At 37.9% G+C, this 15,017-nt stretch overlaps 1 protein-coding gene across 4 annotated transcripts; it reads right to left on the bottom strand.

Moving 5' to 3' along the window:
* Positions 1 to 4,790: 4,790 nt before the first annotated feature.
* Positions 4,791 to 11,894, bottom strand: LOC131325629 (RNA pseudouridine synthase 1-like). 4 transcript variants are annotated; one of them, XR_009199765.1, is made up of 4 exons: positions 11,434 to 11,894; positions 7,536 to 8,254; positions 6,337 to 6,450; positions 4,791 to 5,713 (listed from the first exon to the last, which is right to left on the bottom strand). XR_009199765.1 is itself a non-coding variant. In XM_058357965.1 (2 exons), the coding sequence occupies exons 1-2, from the start codon at positions 11,819 to 11,821 to the stop codon at positions 7,590 to 7,592; spliced, it is 1,053 nt and encodes a 350-aa protein (XP_058213948.1). In that variant the 5' UTR covers positions 11,822 to 11,894; the 3' UTR covers positions 4,791 to 7,589. The 4 variants fall into 4 exon arrangements, 1 of the variants encoding a protein (XP_058213948.1); XR_009199764.1 differs by lacking the exon at positions 6,337 to 6,450; XR_009199766.1 differs by lacking the exon at positions 6,337 to 6,450 and having other exon boundaries at positions 4,791 to 5,251.
* Between the last annotated feature and the right edge of the window lie 3,123 nt (positions 11,895 to 15,017).

Here is a 15,017-nt window from a genome sequence, read left to right as displayed (position 1 = left end):
TTCAGATAATTTTGAGTACTTGGTGAGATCCTCCGGCGAATAAGCCTCCGGAATCGAAGCGGCGGTTTGTCCGGTGACATGATTACGGCGTGCAATCCGCCTATATGCTCTCTTTTCCAATCTTCCTCACCGTGCGAGTTTTATCGGCGTTATCAGACCAGCTCGGCCTTATCGTTTGGGTGTCGCTTGTTGGAGCCCTGACAAGGTTGTTGTTGTGGGACAGAGATAGTTGTTGGTGTTGCTGAATGGTGGGGTGTGGTTGCTGCGGTGATCTGCGATCCCGGTGACCGGATTTAGGAGTGTAGATCTGTTTCTGTAGGTTTTGACTTATTTTTCTCTGTTGCATTTGTTTTTTTTGGTTTCCTACCCCTGATGGGGCCGTTTCCTCCCCTTCAGAGTTTTCCTTTGGTTTGGTTGTGTTTTTTCTGCGGCAAATGTTGTGCCTAGAAGGTTTGTGTGTGGGAGTGAGGTGTTTTCTTGCTGGCCTCTCCCTTGTGGCTTGATTTGCCCGTTGTGCTATGGGGATCTTGTTCTTCTTGATGTACTGTTTCTCCTATCAATGGAAACTCCTAACATTTTGGGAAAAAAAAAAAACAATCCTAAGTTCATTGAAATCAAGATTGTGAGACTTGGATGAGTTTTGGTCCCACCGTTTACACCAAAGGGGACCTTTCAGTTTAATAGATTGATTGACAATTACTAACTAGTGTAAATTCTCTGCTAAAAAAAAAATTCCAATTCGCTTTGGTCATTCTCAATATTGAATTAATGTGGTCCTACAATATTCCTTTTCATGATATCACAAATTTTCCTACTATTTAATGAAGATTTATTGCATATAAGGCTTTAATGGTTTTTTTTAATATACTCATAAAAAAGTAGCTACCATTACATGCAATTAATAATAATGAAGACGGCAACTCGATCTTAATTAGATTTATTTTAGGATTTTGTTCAAGAAAGGAAAACTGAAACCAAAATCAATTGTTGGACAGAAGATTTTTAGATTTTTGTTATAATAAGAAAATTAGAAGATTACCAATACGCATATCTCAATAAATTTCAGTTTCTTTTGTTTGATCACCAATTAATTAAAGTGAACCCGATTTCATTTGTCTTTTTTTCCCCTTAAATTTACTAACCATATGTTCCAGCCTCTTTTTCATTTCAAGCAAGAAATTGTGTGGAGAAATAGTGACAAAATATAGTGGATGTACCTTTCTTGATTTCAGGTCTTGCAATCATAAACCCAAGTAAATAAACATTATGGAGCATACGAAGATTGCAGTAAATAAATAAGTTCGTTCCGCTAAAGAAAATAAGTACTTATTTTTTGAATTAAAGGTCATGTATTGTGAAGGAAGGACTTGTCTCGTAAAAAGAAAAATAAATAGTTAAAAAATAAGAACCTTAACGGAACGGAGATATGTTGTCAGAATCTGTTTTTGTTTTCATAATTAAACTCTTATGATTTTCTATCCCTTGTTTTAGGTAAAATCCAACATGTTTTATTTTAATAATAATACTGTAGGATTTATTGAGTGTATCTTTCTTTTCCAACAGTTAAAGGCTAAAAGGAAAATAAATGGAGTAAATAAATAGTGAAAAAGCCTAAAGCAACGCGAGTGTAAAAAGTTGATCCAATAGAGTAGTAGTAAACTCTAATCAAAATGAGAGAGAACTGCCCTTGAAGGCCATTCCTTAGCACACAAGAAATAAGGCAAAGTCAAATAATTAAACTCTAATCAAAATGAGAGAGAACTGCCCTTGAAGGCCATTCCTTAGCACACAAGAAATAAGGCAAAGTCAAATAATTAATATTTTTTCTCTTTCAACTGTTATTGGTGTTTGAGCCATAAAGTATGGCCGATGGCGGGCTTACAATACCACCGAATTTAAAATTTTTTTGATCGGCAACACCTAATTAAATAATTGCTAATGAAATTGTAATTTTCTTTATTTTAAGTAGTCTTTTGACTAGCAATTTAATTATATGTACGTATGTATGCATGCATGTCAAAGTGAGGACAGAGAACTTTAAGAAGAGAATAAATTCTTTACACCGCCGGTGTAAATATTTGTTTCCTTCAAATCAATTGCATTGCGCCACGTCGCCATGTTTTATTAATTGGGACCACTGTTTTGACACGTGTCGCGATGCAATTGATTTGGAGGAAACAAATGTTTACACCGGCGGTGTAAAGAATTTATTCTCCTTTAAGAAGTTACTTTTTGTAACGAAGACATATTTTTATAGAGAGAAATTTATTTCCGGAGCAGCCGCAAACAGTCTATTTACGGAGCCGTGTAATATCAGCCGTCTGTTTCAGCAATCGATGGTCCGAATTTTAAAAAAAACTATTCGCGCAAATAGTTTTTAAGCTCCGTAAATATTTGTTAATACTCTGTAAACAAGATTTTCTCATTTTAATATGGATGCCTAGTGAATTGTGACTAAACAAAAATTTAGTGAGTTACTGTACCAATGCTAAAGAAATTAGTCTTTGGTTGAGGCTGGTGGAATTTCATTTTTGTTTGTTGAGTAATCAAAATACAAGTAATAAAAACCCTTTTTGCTTGGCTATTCTACATTTTTTTTTTCAAAAGTGAGAAGATTGTATTAATAAACACCCAGCGACACTTACAAAAAAGAAATCATTACAAAAAAAAAACTTTAACAAAGACAAAATGAGTAAATCAGATCTCTATCATCATAAACCAAGCATGGCCTGACACAATAATGACACTTTTAAATTGCCTAACATCGACAACCACTGCTTAGTGCAGTTGGTCAGTCATTGCCTCTCCTTCGTGGAAGGTCTTGGGTTCGAGCCCCACAAAAGGCAGGCCCTTTAGGGGACCAAGGCTATGGATAGCTTCTGGTCTCCCCGTGCTAACTCTAACACCCCCACTAACCCCCGCTGATGTATATCGCCGTGGCAAAAAAAAAAAAAAAATTGCCTAACATCCAATTAGAAGTCTCAAACAAGAAAAAAGTACAAAATTACAAAAGACATCAAATACCTAGACAATGGATACACTCCAACCAATTATGAATACACCAATGAGCTCCCAAGAACTACAGATCTACATTCAATTAGTCCATTTGGTAAAGGTTCCGCGTGAGGTTTTTGAGGTAATATATGAAGAAAAATAAGTAGAGAATTTATTGAAAATCGTGTTCTAAGAGAAAGATGAAAGTAATAAATGATTTTTTTTTTATTAAAAATCATGTTTTGAAAGAGAGAGAGAGAGAGAGAGAGAGAGAGAGAGGGGTGGGTTCTGGGAACCCAAGTGAACGAAGCAGAGTCTTCGGGAAAATTATATTTTTAATAACAGTTCGTTGTATCGGGTCACCCACTGATATGGAGGAAGTAATTGTGGATTTGTGGTAGTGGTACGGTAGTAGTTGGACACAAAACTTCGAGAATTTATGGTCCACATGATAGTTGCTATTTTTTAAGTTAAAGTTCCGCTAAGGCTTTTCTTCGAGATTTTTGAGTTTTTTATTTTTATTTTGTTTTTATTTAAATTTTTATCGCGTTAGCTAGTTTTGCGCTTAATTTTTATGGATTATTAATTCGTCTCGCCAAGAAAAATCAAAAAAGTAAAAAATTACGTGTACCGAAATATTTTTGAAAATATCTAAGATAACGTTCAAAAAAATCCAAAAATCTTTGTGAAAAAAGCCCGTAAATATAGATTCTTTGAACCGTTACTTAATAAAAAAAAACAAAGAAATTGACGATTTCGGCATACTCGAATTTGTTTAAGTGCTCATTCTTTTCTTAACAAACAAGATTCTCAATATCGTACTCACTATTACAATATACAAGCAAAGGTTCCTTCGGCTGAGCATCTCCAATCCAATACTCCATTTTTGCCTTCATTTCTTCATTTGAGAGTATCAAAATAATATATTTTATTGGAAAAGTGATTTTGGAGGAAATCTAACTCCAACCCAATACTCTATTTCTACTTCTATTTCTTTAAAAACTCATCCCAAGTCTCAAACTTTCTCACTTTCCCTCCAAAACTCAAATTTTCATTTTTCTAACTTCATTAAAAAAATACTCAATATGGGTCTTATTTTGAAGATATTGTACATGTCTTTTGATTGGTACCAATTTTATAAAGAATTAGTGTATCAAAACTAATTTGATGAACAAAATGGGATTTGGTGAGGGTGAATAGTGAAATGAAAGACATCTTCCATTTTTTTCTCCATCCTCCATATTTGGAGTACCAAACTTGATCCTCTCAAATGGAGGAGAAAATAGAGGATGGGTTGGAATGGTATTTCCTCCAAAAATGATCCTCTCAAATGGAGAAATAGAGGAATGGAGGGTGTATTGGAGATGCTCTAAAGTACCTCAAATTGGGGTCAAAACCTATCGCGCCAGGTTATATTGGGAGAAATTATTCAGTGTTTCCGGGTCACCACCACCGTCCATCACCATGCGGGGTCCAATACTAATAATATTTTCAGGGAAAACCAAAATCAAATCCGTATTTACGGCAGATTGGTCCCATTGACACTAAAACCATGCTTAATAAATAGTACCATAAGTTTTGAGGGGTTTTACTGAATTTTAGTCAATTTACAACAACATGGGCTCACGGAAAGGCTTAAAAAGAGACCGATACTGAGGGGAAGTTTTCCTGAAAAAATAAACTTGGCTTTTTGTTTTTGTCTTTATTCAAATTTTGTTCGCGTTTGTTGGTTTGGCGTTAAATTTTGTGAATTATCGATTCTCCTCAACGAGAGGAATCGGGAAGGTAATAAACTATGATCGAAACTCAAATTTATTTATTTTTTAAAAAACCCAAAAAGAGAGCGAATATTTGGAATATTATTGGCAGCCCAAAACATGAAGGTGGTCATGGTCTCACGATGTGGTGGATTGGAACCATGCTGCTACGGCCAAGCATCTACGGGCAAACGGCTGTTATCGATATCATTGAAAGTCAATGCCTAAATCCCCACGTCTTGCTCATGGGCATTAAGAAAACATTTCAGAAACTCGATCGGTTGGTTGCCAGCAATCATCAGAGACATAACTGATGATTGGTTGTCACATGTGGATGTGTTGTAAACATACCAGCTGACGGAGGTTTTCCTGTAAAGGAGGTGACTACTAGTACTTTGCTTACCCAGTAGTTTGCTTCAAAAATCCGGCCAGCTGAAATAATTCCAGGGTCTCTTGACAGGAATTTACTGAAGGGAACAACTTCAAGCCAATTGATTCCCCTGGTTAAAAAACAGTCGATGCGAACTCGGTACTGAAACCACTTGTATTGTTTGTGCAATGTTACGTTAGCGGAGAGAAAACGTGCTGGCTCAGTCTGGCACATCACGCTTGCTAATGTGTAGCCGGAGTTGCTGGCTCACTTCCTGGCATTCTTATCTGCTGGTTTGAGTACTTTCTCGGGTCGCACACTTTCTTGGGTACTCACGTGCTGATTGGGGCATGGGTCAATTAAACTCCCCTGAGGTCAAGCGTGCCTCACTACAGGATACTTTTACACGACTCCAATTTCACCACTCGGGAGGGCAGGGGACCTCTACTCATAAAAATTCCTTGCTCCTTGACTTCAAACGCTAAGCTCAATATCTAGAATCAGCATAACAACTTTTGGATGGGTATCTTTACTTGAGAGGTCACTTAAAAAAATTCCAGTAGCTAGCTCAAGGAAAGCTGTGTCAACCAACCTGTGGAAAAAGAAAAGGCAGGCAAAATAAAATGAACCAATCAGTCTTCTTTTTCGGCAAGCGGCTAACCTTCCTAGATTTTCTTTTTTTGATAACTCAGATGTCCGGGCTAGCTTACACCCACTACGACTCACCTTAGGGGACCAATTCACCATCCACTAGCTAACCTTAATAGATAGGTGGATTTAAATATCCAACTATATTCTGCCAATGAGACACCTCATAAGATTTTCCTTAAAAAAATTGTCACTAAAAGTCTACTGAAATATGTTTCAAGAGAAATAATATTTTCTAGCCATCTGCATATTCCGAAACTAAAACAATGTATTCTGCATTCAATTTGTGATGGTAATTCCTTAAAAAGATTGAAGCCACTCAAGCCAAATATTAATCAGCAGCAAAAAAAATGGGTAAATTATATACAGCTCAGAATATTCTGAATCATTACTATGACCCTTTTTTCCCTTTCTAATAAGTAGGTGTCCAGGCCAACTTACGCGCATCTAGACTAATCTTGAAAGACCAATCCCACCGTCTATTAGCGGGGGCCCCATTTAAAACCAGAGCAAAGCTTCATATGGACTAGCCCCAAAGGAATTGATAGCACTTGAGAGATTCCGAACCTGAGACCTTAGGAGGGAGCAAACCTTTATGATCTGTCATAAGCCTTTCGAATCTACGTTGCACTCCATTATGGTTTGCCTGTCTCTAACGAATTCTCAAATTTATGAGCTGGCCTGAAGAATTTATGACACCCTCATGGGCAAGTTTTTCAAATGCCTTCTACATTCTTACCACAAGTAAATATTACCAGAAAATTCTTGCCACCTACATCATTAAACCGTTGGGCACTAGTGGGATGGAAGGAAGAGAAGACGTTTAAATCATATTGCAAACAACTACCAAATTTTGTATAGAGCTACACTTGGGGGTAGAGATTTGGGCATCGTATCTTTCAACACTGAGCTCCATCAATGTAAGAATTAGTCGATGAGACTACGAGAGAGACAGAATTTCAAAAACCTAAGATGTGGTCACTACATCTATGAAGGAACCTCGTGGTAGGTAATGGGACTTACCCTCGCGAAATTTTCATTTCAAGAGGGGGAATAGAAAAGGGGGTAAAAAACTGTATCCTTTCTTATGTTGATCCTTCAAATAAGTTATAGCTTAATGATTCAGTATGTAATTTATAAAACTAAATTAAGAGTGCCATAGGTCATCTTACAAGTACATGTTATACAAGCTAACATCTTCAAGAGTGGGCATTCACATCACTTACTCTTGAAAGACACATGGTAGTCCCCCATAAAAGTATTAGTACCTAATCAAGCATGTCATAAAATACATATACAAAAACACATATATAACTTGAAAACCACAAAACCATGTGATGTTTGAAAGACGAAAAGACTGTAGCTATGAGACGTTTTAGTCATAACAGAATTAATTACGACGAAGCCTCCAGCAAGAGGTAATTACAAAAAAAACTATAATGCGACCACTCAACTACAGAAAAATGCACAGAAGGCATGAAATTTTGTTGCAACTTATGTGCAACAAATTAGTAATGCATCACTTTAGAAACTGGTCATGTATTAGAGTTTTTTTTTTTTGATAGCTAAATGGTCGCGACGTCGTGTATCAGATGGATGCAAATAATCACTTAGGAATTCTATTTCTGTTGATAACCAAAGAGTTTTTGACAAATTCCGTTGTGTTGTTAAAAATGTCCTTTTTGCACAAAAAAAGCTAGAAAGAAATGCGAATACAATTGCAATTTTTACACAAAAGAACAAAAAAAAAGCACGTGTTCTCTTACCATGTTCGTGAGAAGAAGCGTCCAACATTGGGATAGATGATAAGTGAACTCCGCTTAACACGGTAACGGCTGCAGCGCTTGGATTGCCCACATCGGCAAAGGTGCATCTAACACAACTGGAAGCCCTGTAATAGGGTGCTCAAAGGACAAGCTCTCTGCGTGAAGTTCATGGCCGTCATATTTTATCCCTTTCCACTCATAGACACCCTCATATTTCACATCTCCTCTTATGGGAATTCCAAGATACTGGCAGTGCAAGCGAATTTGATGAGTTCTTCCACTTTGCGGATACGCTCGCACCAAAATCTCGTCCTCCACATTTTTAGTATCCACTACAGATTTTTCCTCATTAACGACAATTTTTTCTTCAGCAGATAACTCTTTGGAGCACCCATGCCCATTCACTGATAATACTTCAAAAAGAGTTCGCATATCTCTAACAACTGATCCGCCTGGTAATTTTCGACCAACATCTGACGCAGCGTAAACGCGCCATGCTCCAAACTTTGATCGACCATGACCTGACTTAATTGTGATTTGTCTCCATTCTGGAGCTTGGCCAACACAAAAGGCAATGTATGTTTTCCTAACCTTGTGGTCTGTAAAAGCCCTCACTAACTTAGCAGCCACTTTGTGTGATTTAGTGATTAACATTACCCCACTGGTGTCGCGATCGAGTCTGTTAGCGAGATGGAGCTCTGGGAGGTCAACTTGGGTTCCTGAGATTCAGAATACATTAATTCAGCCAACTTACTACAGTATCTGCATAAAAAATCTGTTGGAGAGTGGTTCAACACCGTCAAAAATTGTGGTAAATAGTAGATCAAGCATCACATGGCTTAGGCTTTCAAGAAATAAGACTCCAACCCATATAAATGAAGTTTCACTAATCCAAGGAGAACTACAAATATACCACTGAAGCCACCCCACCCCCACTTGAAAACACACACGCGCGCACAGATCAACAAGAACAAATAACACAAAATAAAAAAAGCATTCCTTCCTACCACGGATAAATTAAGTTGTTCATATTTCTTCTTCGCAACTAACAACTGTTATGCCAAGGGGATTTGTCTAGGCCATGTCACACATGTTCATCAGTCACAACTACAACTATGAAGAAACCCATACATCAAGTGAACTTTAAGATTGGCAAACTTCAAAATTCACTCCTCCGTTTCTGATGTCCCGTATCAGCAAAGCAAAAAACAAATAATGAAACCTAATACCCTGAAGGAAAAGTAATTGGTTCACGAGATTTTTTTTTTTACTTTTACATTGAGTTAGAAGCTAAACGGCATAAACCTGAAGCAGAAAGTCAACCTAACACACAATCCACCTACCGTAAGATGCTGATTGAAGGAAATTAGTCGTTGGTTTAGCAGTGTTAAAATTCATTTCTTATTTTCATAACCAGTTCACTGGTAGATTGCCATTAAACTATCACAAGGAAAACTTCACAAATTAAGAGCAAACTACAGGGAAGGACAACTTGAACGCGTAGCCAAAAAGAGGAGAAGCTCCATATCAATCACCTCAACCTATGTTACCAAAAAACGGTACTACCCTAGCGAATTACGTTTTGGTACGAACGTTCCAAAACATGGTTCACTACCTTTCCAAAACGGTAAATTTAGCGACCCGAAGTGATCCCCTTAGTTTTCCCCGAAATGTCCACTTATTATGGTCAACAGAGAGAAAATGGAATTTCGGTGGGAGATATTGTAAAAAGTTTAGTCGTTATGCTCCTAGAAATGTGTTTTGTATGAATAATTTGACAAACAATATTTAGTTTCACTAGATGTTTATCGCTTGGAATTTGTTATCTATAGAAGCCTACCCCTAGCATACCACAATTTAAGCATGTGGCGTACTGCGTTCCCATTCCCGTTCCTCATACCGGAACGATCTACGTTCTAGGTAACATAGACCTCAACTCAAGGGAAGTACGCCTTATTATCACATGGTAAAACATATTGCTACAAAAAGCAAATTACACAAAATGACAAAAATGAAATCTGGTAGCTGGTAAACCACAGGATATGCATTCACAAAGCTCTTACGAAGCAACTCAAGACTCTGAGCAGGCAACCTCAATTTCCAATATAGCATTATGTGCAATAACTTCTTCAAGGCTTCAATACCCATGCACTCTACATTATCAAACCTTCCAAATAGCAACCCAACCCATCTCTAGTTCTTCATTTCTTGTATCACACCCTTCTCATTGTAGTCTCCACTCAATCACACGATTTTAACTATGTTGTATCTATCAGAAAATTAATACTACGACTTTGCTAGAGCTTGTCTGACATTGGTTAATCATCCCCTCCAAGAATAGTATAGACGCAGGACGGCCTCTCCACTCATCTCCAATTGGTTTTGAGTTGGATACTTTAACATGACATCACAGCCAGGGCCGGCCCCGGGGTAAGCCCTCGGACTTGGGCAACCCCTGGGCTAGGGCATCCCAAAAAATAAAAAAACTTAAGTTAGATATAAATATTAACAAGTTTCCCATATCTGGCGCAAGGCAACTGCGTTATGGCACCGCACTCTAATAAGAGTTCTAGTGATCCACGTTCGATCCCTTGGCGCGTCATCTCCTTCCCCTTTTTTCCCTTTATTCTTTGTTTTTCTCCCAATCCACGAATTATTTTTCCATTTTTGTTCTACCTCTTTTTGTTTTTCTCCCAACCCACAATTTTACAAAAAACAATATACTAAATTACTTTTTTGGAAATTTTCAACTTAACAAACACAATAGTGGAGTAATGTATATGTGATAGGTTCTTAAATTTGATTAAAAACAAAAGTCATAGTTAAAATAAAATCAAGAGAGTTAAGACGATTTTTTTTTACCTTCGAACTACCATTTCACAAGAGAGATTAAATAGATTAGCTATGATCTCAATTGAATTGAGGCGTCATTATGATGGTTGTACTTTCTATCCCTTTAACCTCCGGTTAAAAAAATTTTCTTTGCCGTTAAAAAAAATAATTTGAGGCATCATTCCATTAAAAGCATTTTGGGACTTTTAAACTTTTTATGTTTTTCGAGACAGACCATTCTTGTCACATATATTAACTAAAAAGCACAAAAATTCAAATAATCAAAAGTTAGATGAATGGACCCCGAGTTCTTGGATAAATAAAATACGATGACTCAATTGAAAAATTTTGCTTTAAAAAATGCAAGGAAAAATTATTTTATTTGTATCGAATCATCCTAATTATAAAGCACTATAACAAGGTTATATTTTGATGTTGATTTTGTTTATATTATTCAAGCTAAAGGAACAACATGTATTGATGTTTGTTTTTTTTGTAGTTGTATGACTTAATAGTAGATGGGCAACAAAGCATGAGATTGTGCTTAGGCAACTCAAATATCGGGGCCGGCACTGATCACAACTTGCTTATTACAACTTTTGGACAAGACTATCTTGGATAATTGCCTTGTTATTCGTGTCTTAAGTAACTGTGATCCATATGATATAAGATCCGTTTGTTTACCTCTTCGCCTTCAAGTAAAGAGTCACACATGCGGGGCGTTTTAGAGCTCATCTGCAATTAGTTAACTATCACCTCCAAAATTGGTACCTGAGCCATGTTCGAAAAAAATTCGTAAATCAGCCTGGACAACCTCTCTACTCGTGGTCGTTGCCAACTTGCCAATGCCAAATGGTATTGAATTTGATGCTTTAATACCTTTCTAAGTTTCATGTTTTGAGTTTACATGACTAAAGCTTACTTGTATGTATCGCCCTTCAAGTGGGACCAACCCAAAAAAAAAAAACCAATCTTTAAAAGCAAACAATCGAATATACCCATGAAACAGCAAAAATGAGCTAATTGGGTGCATAAACTGAACACTAAGACTAAAAATAAGCCTCACCGAGTTCAACTGAGTCATTTGAATCGTTGAGCAGACTGGGGATCGAAGACAAGACGCTTTCACAATACACACCCCGGGGCTTATTCACAGCAATGAGCCAATCGTCCTCGAAGACCACGTCAGTTCTAGAGAGAGAAAATAAGCTCGATTTGGAAGAAGCCGACATGGCTCTGGCCAGCTCCATTTGCTTGGAGATGGCCGGCAGCGGCGGGGACAGTGGCACTGGGTAATTTATCGTACAATTAGGGGCGTTTGGGAGATTGGTTTCCTGAGAATCGCAGTGAGTTTGGGCCGCCATGGAGATAAACATAGGGTTTGTGAAGAGGGAAGGAGAAGGGAAGCGAAGAAGTGCCGAGGGGAAATGGAAGGTGGGGGGCAATATAGTCATTCAATCCTTGAGAGTCTCTAGCAGTTGCATCTTGAACCCATCGAGCCCGAGAGATTTGAAGCCTCCGAAGTCAGAAGCTCACGTCACCTTAGTTACATAATGCGCGTTCGTGAGGGCGAGCAGGGGTGGAAGCGGGTTCGCCAGCATTAATAATTGCTATGAGTACCGACAACCGCCGTAGGGAAATCATACCGACGGCCACGCCGGGCCGTCTCCGGCCACCTGACGGCCTATCCGTTGTACATATATATACGAAAAATAAAGTGTTTAGATCAAGCACCCTACACATATCAAATGCCGTTGATACCCGCGAAGGCCCCTCGGTTTTTTTTTATAAAATTTTTGGACAGCTCGGATCGGCCGTCCGGTAGCCGGAGACGGCCCGGCGCGGCCGTTGGTACGATTTCCCTACGGCGGTGATTTGTACCTATATCATTTTCAATTAATAATTATTCTAGAATCACAAAAAACTTACACAATTACATATGCAAACACATTCACAGTATATGCGAGTGTGTTTGTGGTGCTAGCATTTTTGGAGCATTAAAACGACGTCCGAAACATCTTAAACGAGTACTAAAATTAGTGAGAGCGGAAACATAGAATGAGAATTGAGAGCACATGTGAAAGGTAAAAATTTATGTAAATTCACTCAGCACCTTGCTCAACTCGAACTCCGGTCGTTGCATTGGAAGTGAACGACTTAAATCCAAATTGGACCTAATTTTATTGCTTTTACTTCTTTTTATTTTCCACTAATGTGTATGTTTTACTTTTTTGTGTGAGCGAATGCAGAACAACTTTAGGAATTAGGACAACAAATGAGCCGAGCTTGTTTTATCATGTTCAAACTTGTTTATTAAGCATATTGCGAGCTCGAGTCATTTCCAGTGAAAATTTGACAAGTCGAACTTGTTCACAAGTAAAAACAAATTATACAATTATGCTTGCAAACGGGTCTAGAGATACAAATAATGTTTTCCTTATGTAAATATAATTTTATTCCTACACATGTTATTAAAAGAAGTCTATGTTGTAGAGAAATTCATAAAGTTTAATAATTTTTTCTAAGATTGTACATCGATACAATAATTCTAGTAATTCGAGCCCTTGGTAACCCCTTAATCCATTATAGAGCCTTTTATCGAGTTCTTATTGTGCCGTGCCGAGTCGAGCTTCGGCTTACTTGAGCTCAACTCCTTTACCAAACAAGCTTGAAATTCTGATTCGAACTTGTTTGTTAACTCAACGAATCAAACTAGGTCGAGCCAAACTGAGCTCACCAAGTAGCTTGATTCATTGGCCGCCCTAAACAAATTACAGGGTAATGGCCAGACATAAGTCTCAAAAGGGGTTCCAAAGTGGTTGTCTGATTCATTTTGCGAGAATTGAACTCATGACTTACATTTTACGAGTGCTTATTCGACTCAACTCACTTCTTTGTTTCTTGCATCAATTACATCAAATTTAATGTACCAAACCTGAAGGGGAGAGCATCTTACCGTCCACTAGAGAGGAGCTGGTTAGAGTCAAGATAAAGTCCCCTATGAACTTACCTTATAAATAATCCCGAGGAGTCTAAAACCTGAGACCCAAGCACTTCGGCACTAAGAGCATGTACACCAATCTAATTATATGGGGCATATTAGGTAAAATAGAGAATGAAAGCTACAAAAGTGACTTGCAGCAGAATAGCAAAAACCGAAGGTAAAATAGCTTTGATAGAATGGTTCGGTATTATTACCGAGGAACTGTTCATAGCTAGCCATCCTTTAAACAATTATTGATTCTCTCTCCTCCTCTCTCTCCCGTTCTTCACTTCTCTCTTTCATTTGCGGGCAACCCAACTCCTCCAATCACGAATACAAGAAATCTTATCCTCCTGCTGAAGTTGAGTATGAAGAAATCGCTCAAAACCCATAATGTTTTCAACGAAAAGCTCAAGGGTTTTCAAGAATCATTCGGTACCAGGTTAAAGTAAGTTGTGAGTTTTTTTTATTTGCTCTTTTTTGGTTCTGGGTTTTCAAGTTCTTGTTTGATGATTGATCATTTGCGGGGTGTAATTATTGGGTTTGATTTCAGGTAGATACAAACAACACCCAACAACAACAATCGACAAATCGAAGCTCGCAGCAACAAATTGAACTTGAACACACTCGATTGGGCTCCTAAAATCACGAACAAACTCGATTTCGAGATAGAAACTGGTTGATTAAGGGGTGGTTGGTCGCCGGGAAGGAGTGGGTGTGGTAGTGGTTGGAGCGGATGGTGTGGAGGGAGCGGCCCATGGCCATGGAGCGGTGGGTTTTCGGGGACGGGAAAGAGGAGGGACCGTAGAAGGGGTGAAGTGAGAAAAAAAAATATTTTAATTGAGGTTAGGTAAAATCGATAATGTTGGTGTAGTTATGAATAAAAAAGTTAATAGCTAAACTAATATTGTCAACTGTTCATAGGTAATTTACCTCCACACTGGTGTACATGCTCTAATCATGGCTATCACTTAGTTAACCCCTTGGAGTAAATTCTAACATAATTTTTACTCGATAATTATGTACTATTAGTTTAATGAGTAACAAAATTGTGTATTTGTTGTTTCAAATACACTACCGTATTTAACAGAGCGTGAGAGTGTGAGACCCACTCGAGTGTGTTGACTGGAGTACAAAATAGCAAGCCAATTGTGGAAGTTTCTGTAACTTTATTTGATCCTGCAATAGCAATCCTGGCCTGAGCCAATTTGTTGAGGATCCTAGAGTTCAAATTGGTCAAATGCTCTCTACTATTTTCCATCAATTCTGAAAATAAATCTGCTACTTAGGTGGCCAGCTGCAGAAGCATATTTGTGCAGCTGAGTTCAGACTTCATACATTGTGCTGCCCTTTCTTCCTTCTGGGGCTGTAGAAGTTCTTGTTCTCTTATGCGCAACTTGAGAAATGATATAGCAGAGTTTCAGAAATGAGTGCCTTGACAGTCAAGAAGTTTGTTAAAGATTGGCATTGTGCAAACAAAATCTCAGGAAACTATCATAAACTCAGTGCAAGCCTAACATGTTGTTACACCCCCACGAGTCATAATTCATGTTGATATCCCTGATTATTAGTGTTTTTTAGATCACAACATGCAAGTTCATTGCGTGGCTTAACTTAAGAACAAAACCCTTATGAGGAAAATACTCCAGAAATGTGATTAGTATGCA

Source organism: Rhododendron vialii, chromosome 5a (genome assembly GCF_030253575.1).
Source record: "Rhododendron vialii isolate Sample 1 chromosome 5a, ASM3025357v1".
In the NCBI taxonomy this organism is placed as follows: Eukaryota; Viridiplantae; Streptophyta; class Magnoliopsida; order Ericales; family Ericaceae; genus Rhododendron; species Rhododendron vialii.
The sequence above is the reverse complement of the archived record's forward strand: the minus strand, read 5'-3'. Positions and strand labels throughout refer to the sequence as shown.